This window comes from Cupressus sempervirens, chromosome 1, assembly GCF_028749045.1.
Source record: "Cupressus sempervirens isolate cs-2001-9-10 chromosome 1, ASM2874904v1, whole genome shotgun sequence".
Taxonomy (NCBI): domain Eukaryota; kingdom Viridiplantae; phylum Streptophyta; class Pinopsida; order Cupressales; family Cupressaceae; genus Cupressus; species Cupressus sempervirens.
In genome coordinates, this window is record NC_143118.1 from 451918724 (window position 1) to 451934674 (window position 15951).

Sequence of the window (15951 nt, forward strand, 5' to 3'; positions counted from 1 at the left end):
GAACTAAATTCCAAATTGTAGAACCAATCAACCGCTATACCTTGTAACGTCTCAATAAAGAGCCTTACACTGAGACATTTTTGTGCTCAATGCCAAGAATTCTAACAACAATATAGAAGGCTTTGACATGTTCATCAAGGTGTTGTTTTCCATTCCTGTACAATTTCAGAAAAATTCATAAGGGTACCTTGAGGGAGGGCATGTAAAGGTGTTGTAAGATTCAAAGGGCCAAAAGCCACTCTCACTGGACCAGTAGCAACCATAGTGGTAATAGCTGGAATATGAATAGTAGGGATAAGAGGTTTGAGGAAAAATTGGGAACTCCCACTAGGAATAGATGACCTCTTTTTGGAAGGAGGAAAATTGGTAGTTAGGGAAAGAGAAGGGATTTCAGTGAACAAATCAAATCTAGCCTGCTAAGCCTAACTTTATATTGAAGTTTTGGCCTTCTTCCTCCGAGTATAGAATTGTTCAAAACTCTCCAGTGTGTTAACTTTAATACTCAAACACAAATCAGCAAAAGGCTATTAAACTTCAAACGGAAGCAAGGGGCTTTTGAATGTGTAATGTCCCCGATTTAGCATGTTCACGGAGTTGGGTTAGTCAGCTCATCATTGCAACCATCATGAGTTGACGATAGGACTTGGGGGTCTGAATTGTAGACTTTCTATTTTTAGTAAGTCTATTTGTCACCACCTACTATTTTTGGCAGGGCAAATGTTGGCTTAGTGGTATCAGTCACTCATTTTGTCATCTGCATAGGATGAGATAATTTATTTGGAGAATCATATTTATTGCTCAAGTAATAAAGGCTTATTAAAAAATGCACTTTATGTTATAAAGTTATGTTGTGAAGCTGAAGCCTCTTTAGCGAAAGGTGCAAGGGTGAAGCTAATTTGTACAAGTGCTATTATAAATAATATTCTCATTATGAGAATGCCATCCTTGAATATTAATTTCTTCTTCTTGATAAACTAGCTAAGGGTTTTGGAGCTCTGAGAATTATTCTGAGATTTCTTCTTGCAAATTATGTTATGGTAAACAATTTGTCATTTCCCCTATTGTTGCATAGTGTGTCTAAGGAAAGTTTGCTCGTGGTTTGAATTTTGAGAAGAGATTGTCTGGAATAATTATTCTTACCCACATTCGCAATATAGAGGCTCTCTACCTAGGAAATTGAGGATGTCGCTTTTCACCTGGGAGGCAGCGCTTAGCACTAAGACATCAGCAACCTTTCTCAAGGCTAGGATGTCAATAACTGCAGGTTGGAAATGTGTGTTAGGGCTTCTGATCCGTATTTCTGGGGTTCCATATTACAGCAAAGCCTGTGTTTATCATCTAGAGGCCTGTGGCTTAATTTTGGGGTCCTACAATTTGGTAATAAAACTAGAGATTGTGTTCATTGGCTTCATTTTCAAGGAAGGACCTACAAATCGGTCTCATAGGCATACACTTAAGACAGTGACATTGGATTCAAGTTGGGTGGCAGCCAGCATGCAGGCAAATTGTCATTGCAAGGGCATTCACATATTCTCATAAAAGGTTCCTATCTACTATATGGAACTCTATTAAATATTCTTGCAAATATATCCTACATTGTCAATTCAATTTGTAAATAATAAATTCAGAGTATTATTTTTATTTCCTGGCATTTATATTTCATTACATATATATTCTCAAAAACACAAAAAATTCTAAAAATATCAAAAAACACACAAAAACCAAAAAATAGTGTTCTTCCGACGTCACTATTTCAATTGAGGTTTTTAGACCAGGGTAACGTGACTCGCGGCGAGTCACCTGACTCACGCGAGTCAACGAGCCGCGCTGACCTCGCCGAGTCACAATGACTCGTGACCTGCGAGTGGCGAGTCACGGGGAGTGACTCGCGTGACTCACGTGATTTGCGAGTCACGGAGTGACTCGCTTGACCCGGCTGAGCTTGACTTGGCCGTGGCAGGCAAAATTTCGGCCATTAAATATATAATTTTTTCAACTTTCTTTAATGTTCTTTTTTTACATATCTCACTCATATAACCCTAAAAGGGCTCCCATAACAGTCTATAGTGAAAAGAAGAAAGAGAGAGAGAAGTAGAAGAGAAATAGAGTTTTCTTGTTTTGCAACCAGCTGAAAGGAGGAGGAGAAAAGCTTGCATTTGTGACATTGGAGCTTGCATTTAGATCATCAAAAAGTTTATAGGAGCTCTTCTCAAGACTTCCCAAAGCATTTGAAAGAGGTAAGACTTGATTGTTTAGATTTTGATGATTTTTTTGTCTATGCTTATGGGTTTTTTGCATGAATTTTTTTGTTTGTTTATGAGTTTTTTTATAACTTTAGATCTACATAAAATGCAATGCTGAAATGGTAATATTTGGTCTAAAATGTCTTATTGCAGCAACCTTTACCTTTTTCCTTAATTAAATCATAATGGCTTCAGGGGGTAAAAAACCAAAGCTCTCTAAAGGCAACAAAAATGATGAGTGTTGGAAGTTCACCATAGAATTTCCGGGTAGAAAGAGAACTCAAAAAAAATGTCTATTTTGCAAAACCATTAATAGTGGGCGGATAAATAGATTAAAATACCATATTGTTGGCTTACGTGGTCATGATATTGAGCCTTGTGAAGCTGCAACTGTTGAGGCTCAACGTTTTTGTTAGGTAGCCTTGGAAAAATATGAACAAGAAAAAGAATTAAAAAAAAAACAATTAGAAGAGTTAGCTTTGATTGGTTCTAGTTCCCTTCCACGCTCATCTGCAAATGTTTTTGAGTCAATAGGCTGTGTTGGAGAAGGTTCTTCCCGTCCCCCCTACTGTCCTAGTGCTTTTGTTGCTCGTGCTTCTTCTACATCTATTCCTTGCACTTCTAGTGATGCTACTGCTGCTGCCCCTTCTAGTAGTGCTGCTCTTCTTCATCCTAGAGTCAGAAAATATAGTAAGTTGGACAACTTTTTTGTACCGCCTACCATTCCTGGTGCACAACCCTCACTTGAGAGCATGGGCTAGAATAGGGAGATACATGAAGCTGGAGTAAGAGCAATTTGCAAGTTTTGGTTTTTCTACGACATTCCATTTATAGCAGCCAGGTACTTCAAGTTTTCAACTTCATTTATATTTGATTGTTTTACCTTTTAAGTTTTAAAGTTTATATTCAATTTTATACTTTTAACTTGATGTTTGAAAATTTGAAATATGCTAATTAAAATGTTTTTATAAATGTAATAGGACTCCTTATTGGCAGGGGATAATTGATGCAGTTTCCATCTGTGGTGCAGGGTTCAAAGCCCCCACTGAAGATGAGTTGAGTGGCCCCCTCTTGCTAAATATGGTTGAGGAGATGAAACTTGAGTTGGAGGACCACAAAAAGATTTGGAGCCAAAAGGGGTGTACCATCATGACAGATGGATGGAGAGATAGGAGGTCCAAAACCCTCCTAAATTTTCTTGTTTCTAGCGGAGGTAATTCATCATGCTCTACTTCTTGAAGTCTAAAATTTAATGTATACCATTATTGAATAATGAAAATTTTGTTTTATTGCGTATTGATTCTTGAATGATAATTATTTTGTTTAATTTTCACTTTCAGGATCCACCATGTTTTTGAGGTCCATAGATGCTTCCTCATGTGTGAAAAATGCAAAATTCTTATGTGAGACTATTGAGGAGGTCATAAGGGAGGTGGGGGAAGACAATGTTGTCCAAGTGGTGAAAGATAATGCAGCTAATTATGTTGCTGCAGGTAAAATTTTAACTTCTAACTTTCTAAGTTCTACTTCTAAAAAAATTGTTTTAGTTTTTCATTAAATTTTGAAAATTAAAAGTTTTTTAATACATCAAAAATTTTCATTGTTTACTAACTAATTTAAAATTGCTACAGGAAAACTATTGATGAAGAGACACCCAAAAATCTTTTGGACTCCATGTGCGGCCCATTGCATCGACCTCATGTTAGAGGATATTGGCAAGCTTGTATGGGTGAAATCATGTGTTACCAAGGCCAAAAATCTTTGTAAGTTCATCTATAATCATGCCTTGGTCCTCAGCACTATGAGGAAATACACGAAGGGAAAGGAGTTGGCTCGTTTCGGTATCACACAATTTGCCTCAAACTTTATCACACTAAAATCCTTGTTGAGTTCAAGGTTAGAGTTGAGGTGCATGTTTGTTGGTCCAGAATGGAGTTCCTCCTCCTTTGCGAACAGCCCTGCAAGGATAGATGCAACAAAATGCATTTATGATGATGATGATTTTTGGGAGCCATGTTCGAAGATTGTGGAGGTAATTTAAAATTTAAATTTTAAATATTAAAAGCTTAAGTCTTAAAATTTTATAAATTAATTTGTCTCATACATATTTTTGTTTTATTTTCATTGTGCAACTTTGCAAAGTTTCATCATTCACTAAATTGTTTTTTTGTTTAATTGTTTTGTAGATCACCGAGCCCCTTGTAGCCCTCCTACGAGTTGCTGATGGCGAGAAGCCCTCTATGGGCTACATTTATGACGGCATGGATAGGGTCAAGGAGACTATTAAGGCCAAATATGTAGGAGTTGAGGAAAACTATGGCCCTATTTGGGACATAATTGATAGGAGATGGCAAAATCAGCTTCATAAGCCCATCCACGCAGCAGCCTATTACCTCAATCCAGCATACCATTTCCTTGATGATTTCAAGGCAGATGAGGACGTTCTTAGTGGCCTATACACAGTGGTATCGAAGATGTCCCCTAATCCCACAGATATATTGTTTGAGATGGATGCCTATAATAATGCATCAGGGCCCATTTTTTCAAGTCAAATTTGCAAAGAAGGTCGTACAAAATTGCAGCCAAGTAAAGATTGCAACTTAAGCCTTATACAATCTAGTTTCTACATTTCTAACTTTAAACTTAAAGTTCAAATTTTGAAATGAGACTAATATTTTTTTGTTTTCCTTTTTTCAAAATTCAGATAGATGGTGGCAAATGTTTGGGCCTTCAACCAAAAACCTTCAGCAAATCGCCATCCGCATTTTGAGCCAGCCAAGTAGCGCTTATGGATGTGAGCGCAACTGGAGCATGTTCAAGCACATCCACTCGAAGAGGTGTAACAGGTTGTCTGTGCAGAAAATGAATAGTCTAGTCTTTGTGCACTACAACCTGCGCATTAGGATCAGGGAGATTTTGTATAGTGACACCTCTTGGATTACTCTAGAGGAGGTTGATCCAGAATCTGATTGGATCACTGAGGTTACTAATCCTGTCTTTGATGATGAGGACCTACAGTGGCTTGACCAGGCAGATAGAGAGGGCCAGGCTGAGGCTGTGGCTATGGCAGTAGAGGACCAGAGAGCTCCAGTTGTTCCTAGTGGCACCTCATAGACATTGGCAAAGCCAGAGGCAGAAAGTACAGCTGATCCTAGAGGCACCTCACGAGCTGATGCTATGGCTACTGAGACATCCAGGACCTACCTTAGACGCCTTACTAAGAGGCATTTTGTAGATTATACTAAGCCTGAGCCTGAGGTTGAGATTGAGGTTGGGGATGAGGATGAGGATGACGATGATGATGAGGATGACGATGAGGATGAGCCTGAGGATGAGGATGATGATGATGATGACTAGGAGCCATAGCTGTAGACTTATAGTCTTGTTTTAACTTTTTGTTTAACAGTTTAACAGTAACTTAATATATGATCAGCATTTGGAACATTTGAATTTGATGATGACTATTGAATCTTGATGTGTTGGATTTCATAATGCATAAATGATAATACATATACATTTTGATGGTTTGCATGGGTTTATCTTAGCTTGACTTTAATTACTAGTAATATAGTATTTACTTTTAGCAATTTACCTTTGTAAGTTTGTAACTTTGTAGTATTGTACATATGTAATCGATGTTTGACTTTTAAGTTTTAAGTTTTTAACTTTTTTAAGTATGTGGCATGTGCATTATGATCAAATTATCTTCTATTTAATGATGTTATTGTGTCTTTACGCTTTATTCAATAATAGGTGCATGGAATGTTCTTTAAATCCTAAAAAATCTCAAAATTTCGAGGTTTTTTCACTTTGCCGAGTCACCGCCGAGCCGGGTCACGAGTCAAGTTACCCTTGCCGAGTCCGAGTCTCGTTACACTGGTTTTTACAGTGGTATCAAAGCGATTTCTTGCCAGGCTTCAGGAATTGCACCCGATTAATAGTTGCCAGAGGTTTGCTTTCTGTTTGTTTCAGTTGTCTATCATTCAACATCATGGGTGATGATAGGAGAATTCTGTCAAGAATGCATTATGCCCTTAGAGGCCATACCACTCCACCTAGGGAAGATGAGCCTGAGCTACAATTTGGTTCTATTGATAATTTGGGTGGTTCAACCAGTACAGGATTTAACAATGCTCATGTAGATTCCAAGATTGACAGAGAGGCTAGACAGACATTCAGGGACTTCGTAGTCAAGCAACAATAGATGGCATATGTATTGCAACAGCTCTCTTACACTGCAATAGATAGCACTCCCACAGGGAGTAGGGAGAGAGCACGTGATGAATTTGTTGGTTCTCATAGATCACGAGTTGAGGATATGTCTAGGGCAAGTGACAGATACAAGGTTGACGACCGAGTCAGGATTGATGATAGGGTGGACAAGACAAGTTATATTGGAGCCTATGATAGGCCACACAAACCCATCTTCTTGAGACCGAAGATGGATGCAGTTAGTATTGAGACTGATGTAGTTGCTCATTTCGTTGAGTGGGATACTCTAACACAGGCCCTAAAGCAGAACTTGAATTTTAATAATAATTTGACTCTAAAGCATGAATATTCTAAAGGTAGGTCTGTTGTTGATAATCAGAGGCCTAGACAGACAAACCTACAACAGATAGCTAGTAAGATGACATTGACTCATTTTGATGGGAGTGGTAGAGTGACTGCTAGAGCTTGGGTTCACAAGCTCGAAACCTACCTTGCTTTGTATCTTATGACTCGGGACACCACTAGATTTGCAGATCTACACCTTGATGGAGTTGCACATGACTGGCAGTATCATGGTTTGGTATCCCTCCATCATGATTAGATCACATCATATCAGGAGTTTTCTGACAAGATGATGGAGCGCTTTGACAGGATCATGAGATTTACTTCAAAGAGTTGGCCAAATTGCGAAAAACAGCTAGCTTAGAGGCAATTATCAGTGAGTTTTATAAACTTTTTGTGAGGTCTATAACACATCAGAGAGGAGGAGAGTCATGCTCTTTATAGAGGGCCTAGCTAAGTCACTCAGGGGTTGGGTTAAGTCATTGGACCCACCTTCGTTATAGGAAGCTATGAAAAAGGCTCAGAATTTAGACTCATCTACAGCTAGAGGCAAGTTTTCCTCGAAGCCTTCTAGCTTAGCTTATGATACAACAATTCCTAGGAGGGAGGAGAAATTAAAGTCTAAGCATCCTATGGCAGCACCTTTGGACAAGGATACCATTAATAATTTGACATGGAAGAATCTATGCTTCTATTGCAAGGGGTCCCTATGATGTCAATCATGATTGTCCTATGAAGGCTAAGGGAAAAATTAGGACGATCAAGTTGTTTTACGATGATAAAGACAGTTATGATCCTACAGGGCGGCTAGCTGATTATGATGATGAGGTGGATGATTCCAACCTCAAGGTGGCCTAGCTTTCTAGTATGAGAATAGAAGGAGCTTTGAAGATGCATGGGTTTATGGTGCGACAACGTGTGATTGCTTTGTTTGACACAAGTGCCACTCATACTTTTATTGATGCCCATTTGGTTACTTAAAATTCCAATGGGTGAAAACATCTTCTAATGGGATTAGAGCCATGAGGGCTTTTGGGATTTGAACAACAATGATGGATCTATGGAGGATAAGTATTCAATGTATGATTTAGACACTTTTTGAACACCTAGATAGGCTGGGAATGACTCAAACAGCTTCTAGTTTGGGCAAAAATGACCAAAATCAGGTTTTTCAAGGTGGATTGCATATGAGCAAAAAAATGGCTTTGGACTTGAATGGCTAAGAATGCATGTAGATGCGGGTTAGAAGCACATGGACATGAGTAATTATGTTTCAAAATGAGATTCTTTCCAAATTGGGTTTTAGGAATGTATTTGCATGTGGTAAAAACTCAATATTTTAAACTTGTCTAAATGTGTAATAGGTTTTACAAGTTCAATTACAAATTTTAGAAATGTGGAGTTGGGGAATTTTTGAAAAGGAATGAATATGAAGGCTGGAAATGTGAATGGATACTTGCGCTCTTTGAGAGAAATTTCATTATTTTCTTTATGAACAAACCAAAAGCAAACAACAAAAAAGCACACAAAGTATTTATAAAACAAACAAAAGAAAAGAAGACCATACCTCTTGCTTTTGCACAAACTGATGGCTTTCAACACTTCAATCTTGTAAGCTATTTTGTTTTAGAGAGGAAGAACCTTATTGCATTACAAAGAATGAGAGTTTTGAATTTATTTGTGTTTTAGAACAAAAAATCTAGGGCTGCAAATGAACAAATGGAAAGCAAAGAGCAAAAGAATGCATCAAACAAGCAACAAGAACACGAAATGCAAACAAAACCCAACACTTACACTTACTTGAGAGAACATAAAAAATCCTAAAGCAAAGAAGTTGGAATGAAACTCTCTTCTCAAAAATCGGGTTTTTCCAATGTGTTTACACATAGCATTCAAACACTTTTCAAATATCTTTCATTTGGCCCTAAAATTGCACTTTACCAGCTCCATTACACATTCAAATGATGTGTAAATGAGTTCCTTAAATGGAGATCACATTTCCACTACTCATTACACATTGCATTTGGAGTCTTTGATGCAAATCGGACTTTACCAGCCCATTTTCACATTGAGGTTGGACTCCGAAGTGCAGATCGGACTTTTTGGAGGTATTTGTACGTTGGAAATGAAAGGCTAAGTGCTGGACGCACTTTTCCAGCCCATTTGCATATTTTAAAATGTGTAAATAGCAAACGTCTAATCAAAATTGGGCTTTTTGAGTTGCATCACATGTTGCATTTGGGTGTCTAAATGATTGAATGTGATTTTAGGAAGCATTTACACATTATATTTTTACTAAGCAAGTGCAAATCACACTTTTTAGGAGGTATTACACCTTGCATTTATGCCCAAAACACCCAATCATTGTTTTGTTGTGCATTTACATGTTGCATTTTGCATGAAAAATGCGAGTATGAAGTCAATCACACTCTTTGGGTGTGATCGCACATTGCATTTACATGCAAATAGGTAATCCTAGTTTCCAAAATGAAATGCATATTTAAAATATCATGCAAACACTGCCCAGCCAAGTAGTTTTTAAGGAAAAAAAGTTGTTTTATCAAGCCAATCGTGGTTTGAGAGTGAAATACACATTGTATACTGAAGAGATGTAAGATGCAGTATGGCATTGGCCTCAAAAAGTGTGATTTGACTCTTGAAATGGAGCAAAACAAGCTAAATCGGACTTTTCAAGTGCAAATGTTTAAAATAAGGCAAATCACAATTTTCAAGTGCATTTACATATTTCATCAAATGTATATGCAAATGATTTATAAAAACTTGTTCTTTTCACTTGACTTCTAATTTGCACATGTCTAATTGATTCACTCAAGTAAAATCGCACTTTTTGGGGTTCATTGCATATTACACATGAAATTTTGTGTAAATGGGTTGAAAAAGTGCACTTTTTCACTTAAGTCATTTAAGTTATAACCTAAAGTGCATAAGTAACGTGTAAATAGATTTTAAAAGTGCACTTTATTACTTAAGTGACATAAATTATAAATTAAAACATCAAAAGGGCAACTTTATAACATATATTTAAAAACACATTTAAAAGTGAGTTTCAGTCATGAACATCAAAAAGTGCAACATAACAACAAAATATAAGGTTTAATATTTAAAATATGTAATCAGGATTCTAACGTCCGATTACACATGCACTAAAACCTTAATATCTTTTGATTGACAACTCCAACTAAATCCTAAGATAGCTTGAAACAAGCATGTAACCGAAAGCAAGAGATTGAAGAAAACAAAAAGACCAAAACAATACAAACAAACACGCTAAAATGCAAAAAGGACTGATATGATATGATATGATAGATTTTAATGACGTCCACGAGACTAAAGTAGTCTATGGGACCCATGCAATCGCCCTCCCGAGTCAGGAGCCAAACTAGTCAGTTGCAAAGTTTTGGTTAACTTGTCTCTTCTTCTCTGAATTTTGATAATCAACTCCGTTGTTCTCTTCACTTGATCTTCCTCAAATAAATAGTTGAAGTCCTTGTTCTGCAGAATTTTTGTATAATCAGATCTGATGTCGTTGTAAGCCAAGCATTCCATGACAAAGTGTTGCTCTGTCTCCATTGTTCCCATATTGCAAAATAAACATGTTCTGTCTGCCCACTCTTCCTTTGGAACTTGCCATCTACCAGTTTCACATCGCAGCTGATGTGAACTAGTTCTAATTTGTGCCATCAACATTTTTGCTTTCCAGTTAATAGGTGCCCTTATATAGGCCATTTCATCATGACTAGAAGTGGGATTAAATTCTTTAATGTAATAAGATTTTTTCCTCCCTATGTGTCTTGTCCACAGAATATTGCGAAATTTTTCATTGACAAACTTTTTTATTTCTTTAATGTTATCCGGGCAAGCTTGGATGTTGATATCCCATTTTTGCATCCATTTGTCATTTTGTTTCATCCATGTGCTTTTCCGCCTCACAAGTTTTTCCTCTATTACCAACTTGGGCCAACGATGTGTTTCTAGACCTTGAGTTTTCTTTAAATAGCTTAGCATTTGGGTCAATGCGACGGCTTCTAATGGAAAGGAACCCACCTCCGCCAAAAGGATTTCATACGGAACTGTGGTCTTGACTTTAAGATTGCATGTGATAAAGTGTTTTTGAATTCTTTCTACTTGCCGCCATTTCTGTTTGGACATACTACCGCCCCACACTTCACATCCGTATAGAATAACCGGAGTGACCAGCAAACCAAACAGAGTTTTCATGGTCGTCCAATCCCATAATTCTGCGTTCCTGCACTTGTTTTGTAAAGAGTATAACGCCTTCCAGCCCCCTTGGATTCTTTTCGATCTACAAGTATCCCAGTTGAGTTTGTTATGAAAATCGATGCCCAAGTATTTGTACTCTTCCACAATCTCAAGGGGGCTATTTTCAAACAGAAACTTGTCTTGTATGCCCCTATTCTTCTTTAGTGAGAAGATCATAATTTTGGTTTTGCTAGTGTTAACTTGCATTCCTACATCATGGCAAAAAAATTCTAGTGCTTTCAAGTGCTCTTTCAAACCTTTAGCTGTTCTAGCAAGAATTATGAGATCATCTGCATATAAGAGCAATCTTATCACGAAGTGGGCCAGCTGCACCCCCTCACCATTGGTCTTGTTTATCCACTCTTCTAACTTGTCAATATAAAGCCCGAATAGTGTATAATTCAATAATTCTAATCAAGCTTTCAAAAATACAAGTAACTTGACGAGAAACTTCAATGAAAGACTCACAATATGAATTGGGAAAGATTAATTGAACTATTTCTGCAAACCATATAGTGAGTTAACTTACATAAAATTGAAACTTTAATGGCAAGGTTTCCTAGTGTTGCCTCCATTTTGTGATTACAAAATGAAGGTCAACACAATAGTCAAGAATCATGATAGTGTATAACTACTACAATGACAAGAGAAATCAAGTTGATTGTTCAACAAAAAGAGAGCAAAAGCATCTTTCAAAAATCATTGATTGAGAAAAATGAGCCTTTTCAACGGAAACAAAATACTATCCACTATATATAAGACAACAAAACATATGTTACTGTAATCCTTTGAAACCAGCCTTGTATCAATAAATTGAACACCAAATGCTTTAAAAGGATTAAACAAAAGTATGTGATACTAATCTCTTAACTTCAAAAATTCTATGCACTAGTATATCACAATAAAATGTTTTTCTTTCAAAGAAAATACCAAATATAACTTTGTTATAGCTAAATACTTTACTTGAATGTAAGTGGCTAATTTGAACCAATAGCATGATTCTCATAAAAGAATGTGCCTCTAGATTACATTGTTTCCTAAACATGTTTGAAGTATCTTGACCTTATAAATAAAGCTGATTCACCTTACCTACGCTATAACATACATACATTCTGATTGGACATAAGAATAAGCATTCAATACATTAAAAACTGTCTGAGAATATAGAAAAGAGGGCATTAAAAACTCTTAACACTCGGTATGAAAGTTTACTCAAGCCAAGAAAGCACAGTAAGAATAAAACCTAATAAGTCAATTGCAGTGATGACTGCTTGCTTTGCTTCTGCCTTTCGCACATGAAGAAGTCTTGAAAGCATATTAGTTCCCTGTGATGCATTCACTAACACAATAGTAAATAACAAAAGAATTTTTCATTACATATATTTGTATTAATTCATGCAAAATGAAAAAGAACTAAATTTCAGCTCAAAAACCTTGTTTGCACACTTTAATGTAGAAGAATATAGCCTGTCATGACTACATGATAGAAATGAAAACTTCACAATTTACAAGGAAATATAAGATGTGAAACAGCTGACTATTCCTCCTAAAAGATTTTGTTCAATCCCTTTTTTGTGCAAATTATTATGCTATGGTTACATTACATTATAACATGATAATTATGATACAGTATGCCCCCACATTGAATACAGTTTGCCCCACACTAAATTTTATAATTAGTTCCTTAGTTACTGGTTCAAGTTCAGTTTGAAATACGGGTTTGAAGAACCGGTTCACCATTATGGCAAAATTTTGGAAAGGGTTTTGGGTTCATTTGGGTTCGTTAGTACAAAAAACATGTAAAAATTATACAAAATTATATATATACATATTTATGAAAGCCTAGAAGCATAGAGTATCATAAAATCATACAATGTAAACTAAGTTAATCATTTAAACAACAAAACCACCATAGGCATAAACTTTAAACACGAAAGTTACTAAGTTGTAATCATAGCATCATGAATAAAGATCATACCATCATATATTTCAATTTTCAAGTTCAACATCAGAGATTCAAAACATTAAAACTTATGACTTAAAAGTATATCATTATCCATGATCATAACAACAAGTTCAAGTATTATTGTTTCAACTTCAAGTCAAGTAATCATAATGTATAAGATTTTTAATATTCATCATCATCATCTTCTTCTTCTTCTTCTTCTTTTTCATCTTCTCATAGTCCTTTTGCATTAGTTGACTCAGCAATAGAGCTAAGGCCAATGGGATCAGCACCAACAACAATAGTATGGCCATCAAAATCTTCAAAGTCTTCAACTGTAAGCCAGGAAGTAGAAATATCCAAGTCTGCCAACTCTACATCTACATCCCACCTCTTTGTCTCCCCTTCTTTGTATTCTTTAGTGTTGTATGAGAGCAGACACAAGTTGTAATGCACATACACCAAGTTTTTTACTCTTTTTGATTGTAACCTATTGCACTTCACTGAATGGATGAAAGAATATGTGCTCCAATTTCTCTCTGAAGCGGATGAACTAAAAATCCATGAATTGTCCATTATGACTTGGACAACCTTTCTTGCATCCACTTGTTTAATGGCCTCAATTAGGATATTAGCAATGATTGGCCCATCTTTTACATGCCCCTCACAATGCATTGCTTTCAAAAACATCACCCCTTTAGGGGACACTGCCAAAACATTGATCAATGGACGATTTCTAGCATCTTTCCAGCCGTCAGAAACAATTGTTACCCTTGTCTCAATCCATGAATCCTTGATGGGCTTCAATTGCTCATCAATCAACTTGACCTCACCATCCAACAAGGTAGTTCGCACTCTCTCAAAACTGGGACCTAAATACCCTGCAGGTGCTTTATTAGCACTTCTCAACATCTACTTGAAATATGGAGAGCGAACAAGATTAAAAGACAGCCCATTTCCATACAAGCATCTTGCCACATCAATGTCGGCAATTTCCCTACTCTGATTTTGAAATGCAGTTTCAAGTGGTCCCTTTCTTTTGTGTCAAATGGGTGCTTCATTTTCAAAATCAAGGGCAGCTTAGGTAGTATAAAACAGGTGATTTTCTATCACAACATTTGGGCTGGATTTCATTCCTTTTATTATTTTCTTATTCTTATTGCCATCAATCACATTTTGTCTAAGTTCCTCTCTCTCTTCAGCTCGCTCATGCTCTATAATATATTTTAATACTACTAAGTTTAGCATAGATACATTTTTCTTTCCTGGACACTTCTTCACTCTTTTACTAGGGTATCCACACAAATGACCCACCACACGATAATATGAACTATTTCTTTCTACATCACAACTCCGACATTTCCAACGGAAGCCACCACCTCCTAGAAGAGGTTTTAGAATATCAACATACTTCCACAAAGGAGAATCAGATGGGGGCTCCCTATGATAAGAAATCATGTACTTATTGACATATTGATATTACTATTGAGAATAAATTTTAAAACTCTAGCCTTTAATATTTAATATTTATGAAACATTGAAACAAAAGAAAAATAGAACAAGAACTTACCTCTTCCTAACATTGTAAGCTTGCAAAGATGTAGTAATGAGACACAAAAACTTCAATTTAGCTAACAATCTAGTGTTCCAACTCCACCTTGCACAAACTTCTTTTGCTCAATCACCTATTTGCTCACAAAATCACCTATTTGCACACCACAAATGATGTTAGAAGCCAAAATAACCTACTTAAATTCACTTTTTAGGACAATTGGACCTCAAAACATTTTAAATTTGTTATAAAAAGTGACTTGAAAGTCACCCAACAACAAAAATTCGTCCCAAATTCGTGACGGGTTTGATTTGGGCAACCCAAATTCACTCGGGTTCAAATTCTGGGCTGCAGGTTCAAACCAACCTAGGGAAATTCAAACCCTGGTCAAACTTGGGTCAAACCTGACCTGAATTTTGAACTAGTTCGAACCCAAGCAGGGTTCTTGGGCCAATATGGCGAACCCTAGTAACCAAGATTATTTCCTTTTAACATTCAAGCAATTTTCCTTTACATGCATTCAAGCATATACCATGCAGGTTAACGTGGTCTACAGAAACAATGCTACCACTTGATCCCTCCTGCCACCCCATTGAGACGTAACATGCTGCCTCTATGCCTTTTTTAAGGCAAGAAACATGAAACTATCTAATGGAAGATCCAACTCATCCATTGCTTCTCCAATTTTCCTTGTCACCTTGTAGTGTCCATAGAATTTAGGCCTGAGTTTCTTGGATCCAACTTTTTTCAGCAAACTTCTCCTATAGGGTTGAAGTCGTATAAATACCATCTCCCCAACCTGCAAAAATCTCTCAATCTGACGTCTATCTGCATAAGTCTTTTGCTGATTTTGAGCTCACTGCATATTCTCTTTGAAAGAGTAGATAGAATATCCTACTGCTCCTGCAACCAATCTTTGGACAACAGTGTCTGACTATCCAATAAAGCTAAATCTACAAAACATAATGCTTTGGAACCATACAGTACATTAGAAGAGGACATGTCAATGGTCATGTGATAAGTGGAATTGTAGCAATATTCACCCAAATACAACCATCTTACCCACACTTACTGCTGTCCAGATATATAATTGCAAAGGTATCCCTCTATCCACTTGTTTACTATCTATGCTTGACCGTTTCTTTGAGGACGATAACTTGTGTTAGGTGTTAGCTGAGTCCTTGCAAGTCTGAAAAGTTCCTGCCAATACATGCTAAGGAACTTACTTACATAATCACTAACAATGGTTTTGGGTAGACAATGTAGTTGGAAAACTTCCCTAAAGAACAACGTTGCTATCTATGAAGTTGTCCAATCAGCTACTACCACAAAGAAGTGTGCATACTTTGTCAATTTGTCTACCACCACAAAAATAT

General features: G+C 36.7%; 1 protein-coding gene across 5 annotated transcripts in view; it reads right to left on the reverse strand.

The window, feature by feature from the left end:
- Window positions 1-15951, reverse strand: part of LOC149578256 (ARM repeat superfamily protein) — a 361318-nt gene that overhangs the window by 159204 nt on the left and 186163 nt on the right. For all 5 annotated transcript variants that reach the window (XR_016364259.1, XM_089827963.1, XM_089827965.1 and 2 more), the window contains exon 27: window positions 12322-12403. Coding sequence is in view for 4 of the 5 variants with exons in the window: in XM_089827963.1 (XP_089684089.1) it covers window positions 12322-12403 (82 nt within the window). In the remaining variant the exon portion in view is untranslated. The remainder of the gene's footprint in view (window positions 1-12321; window positions 12404-15951) is intronic.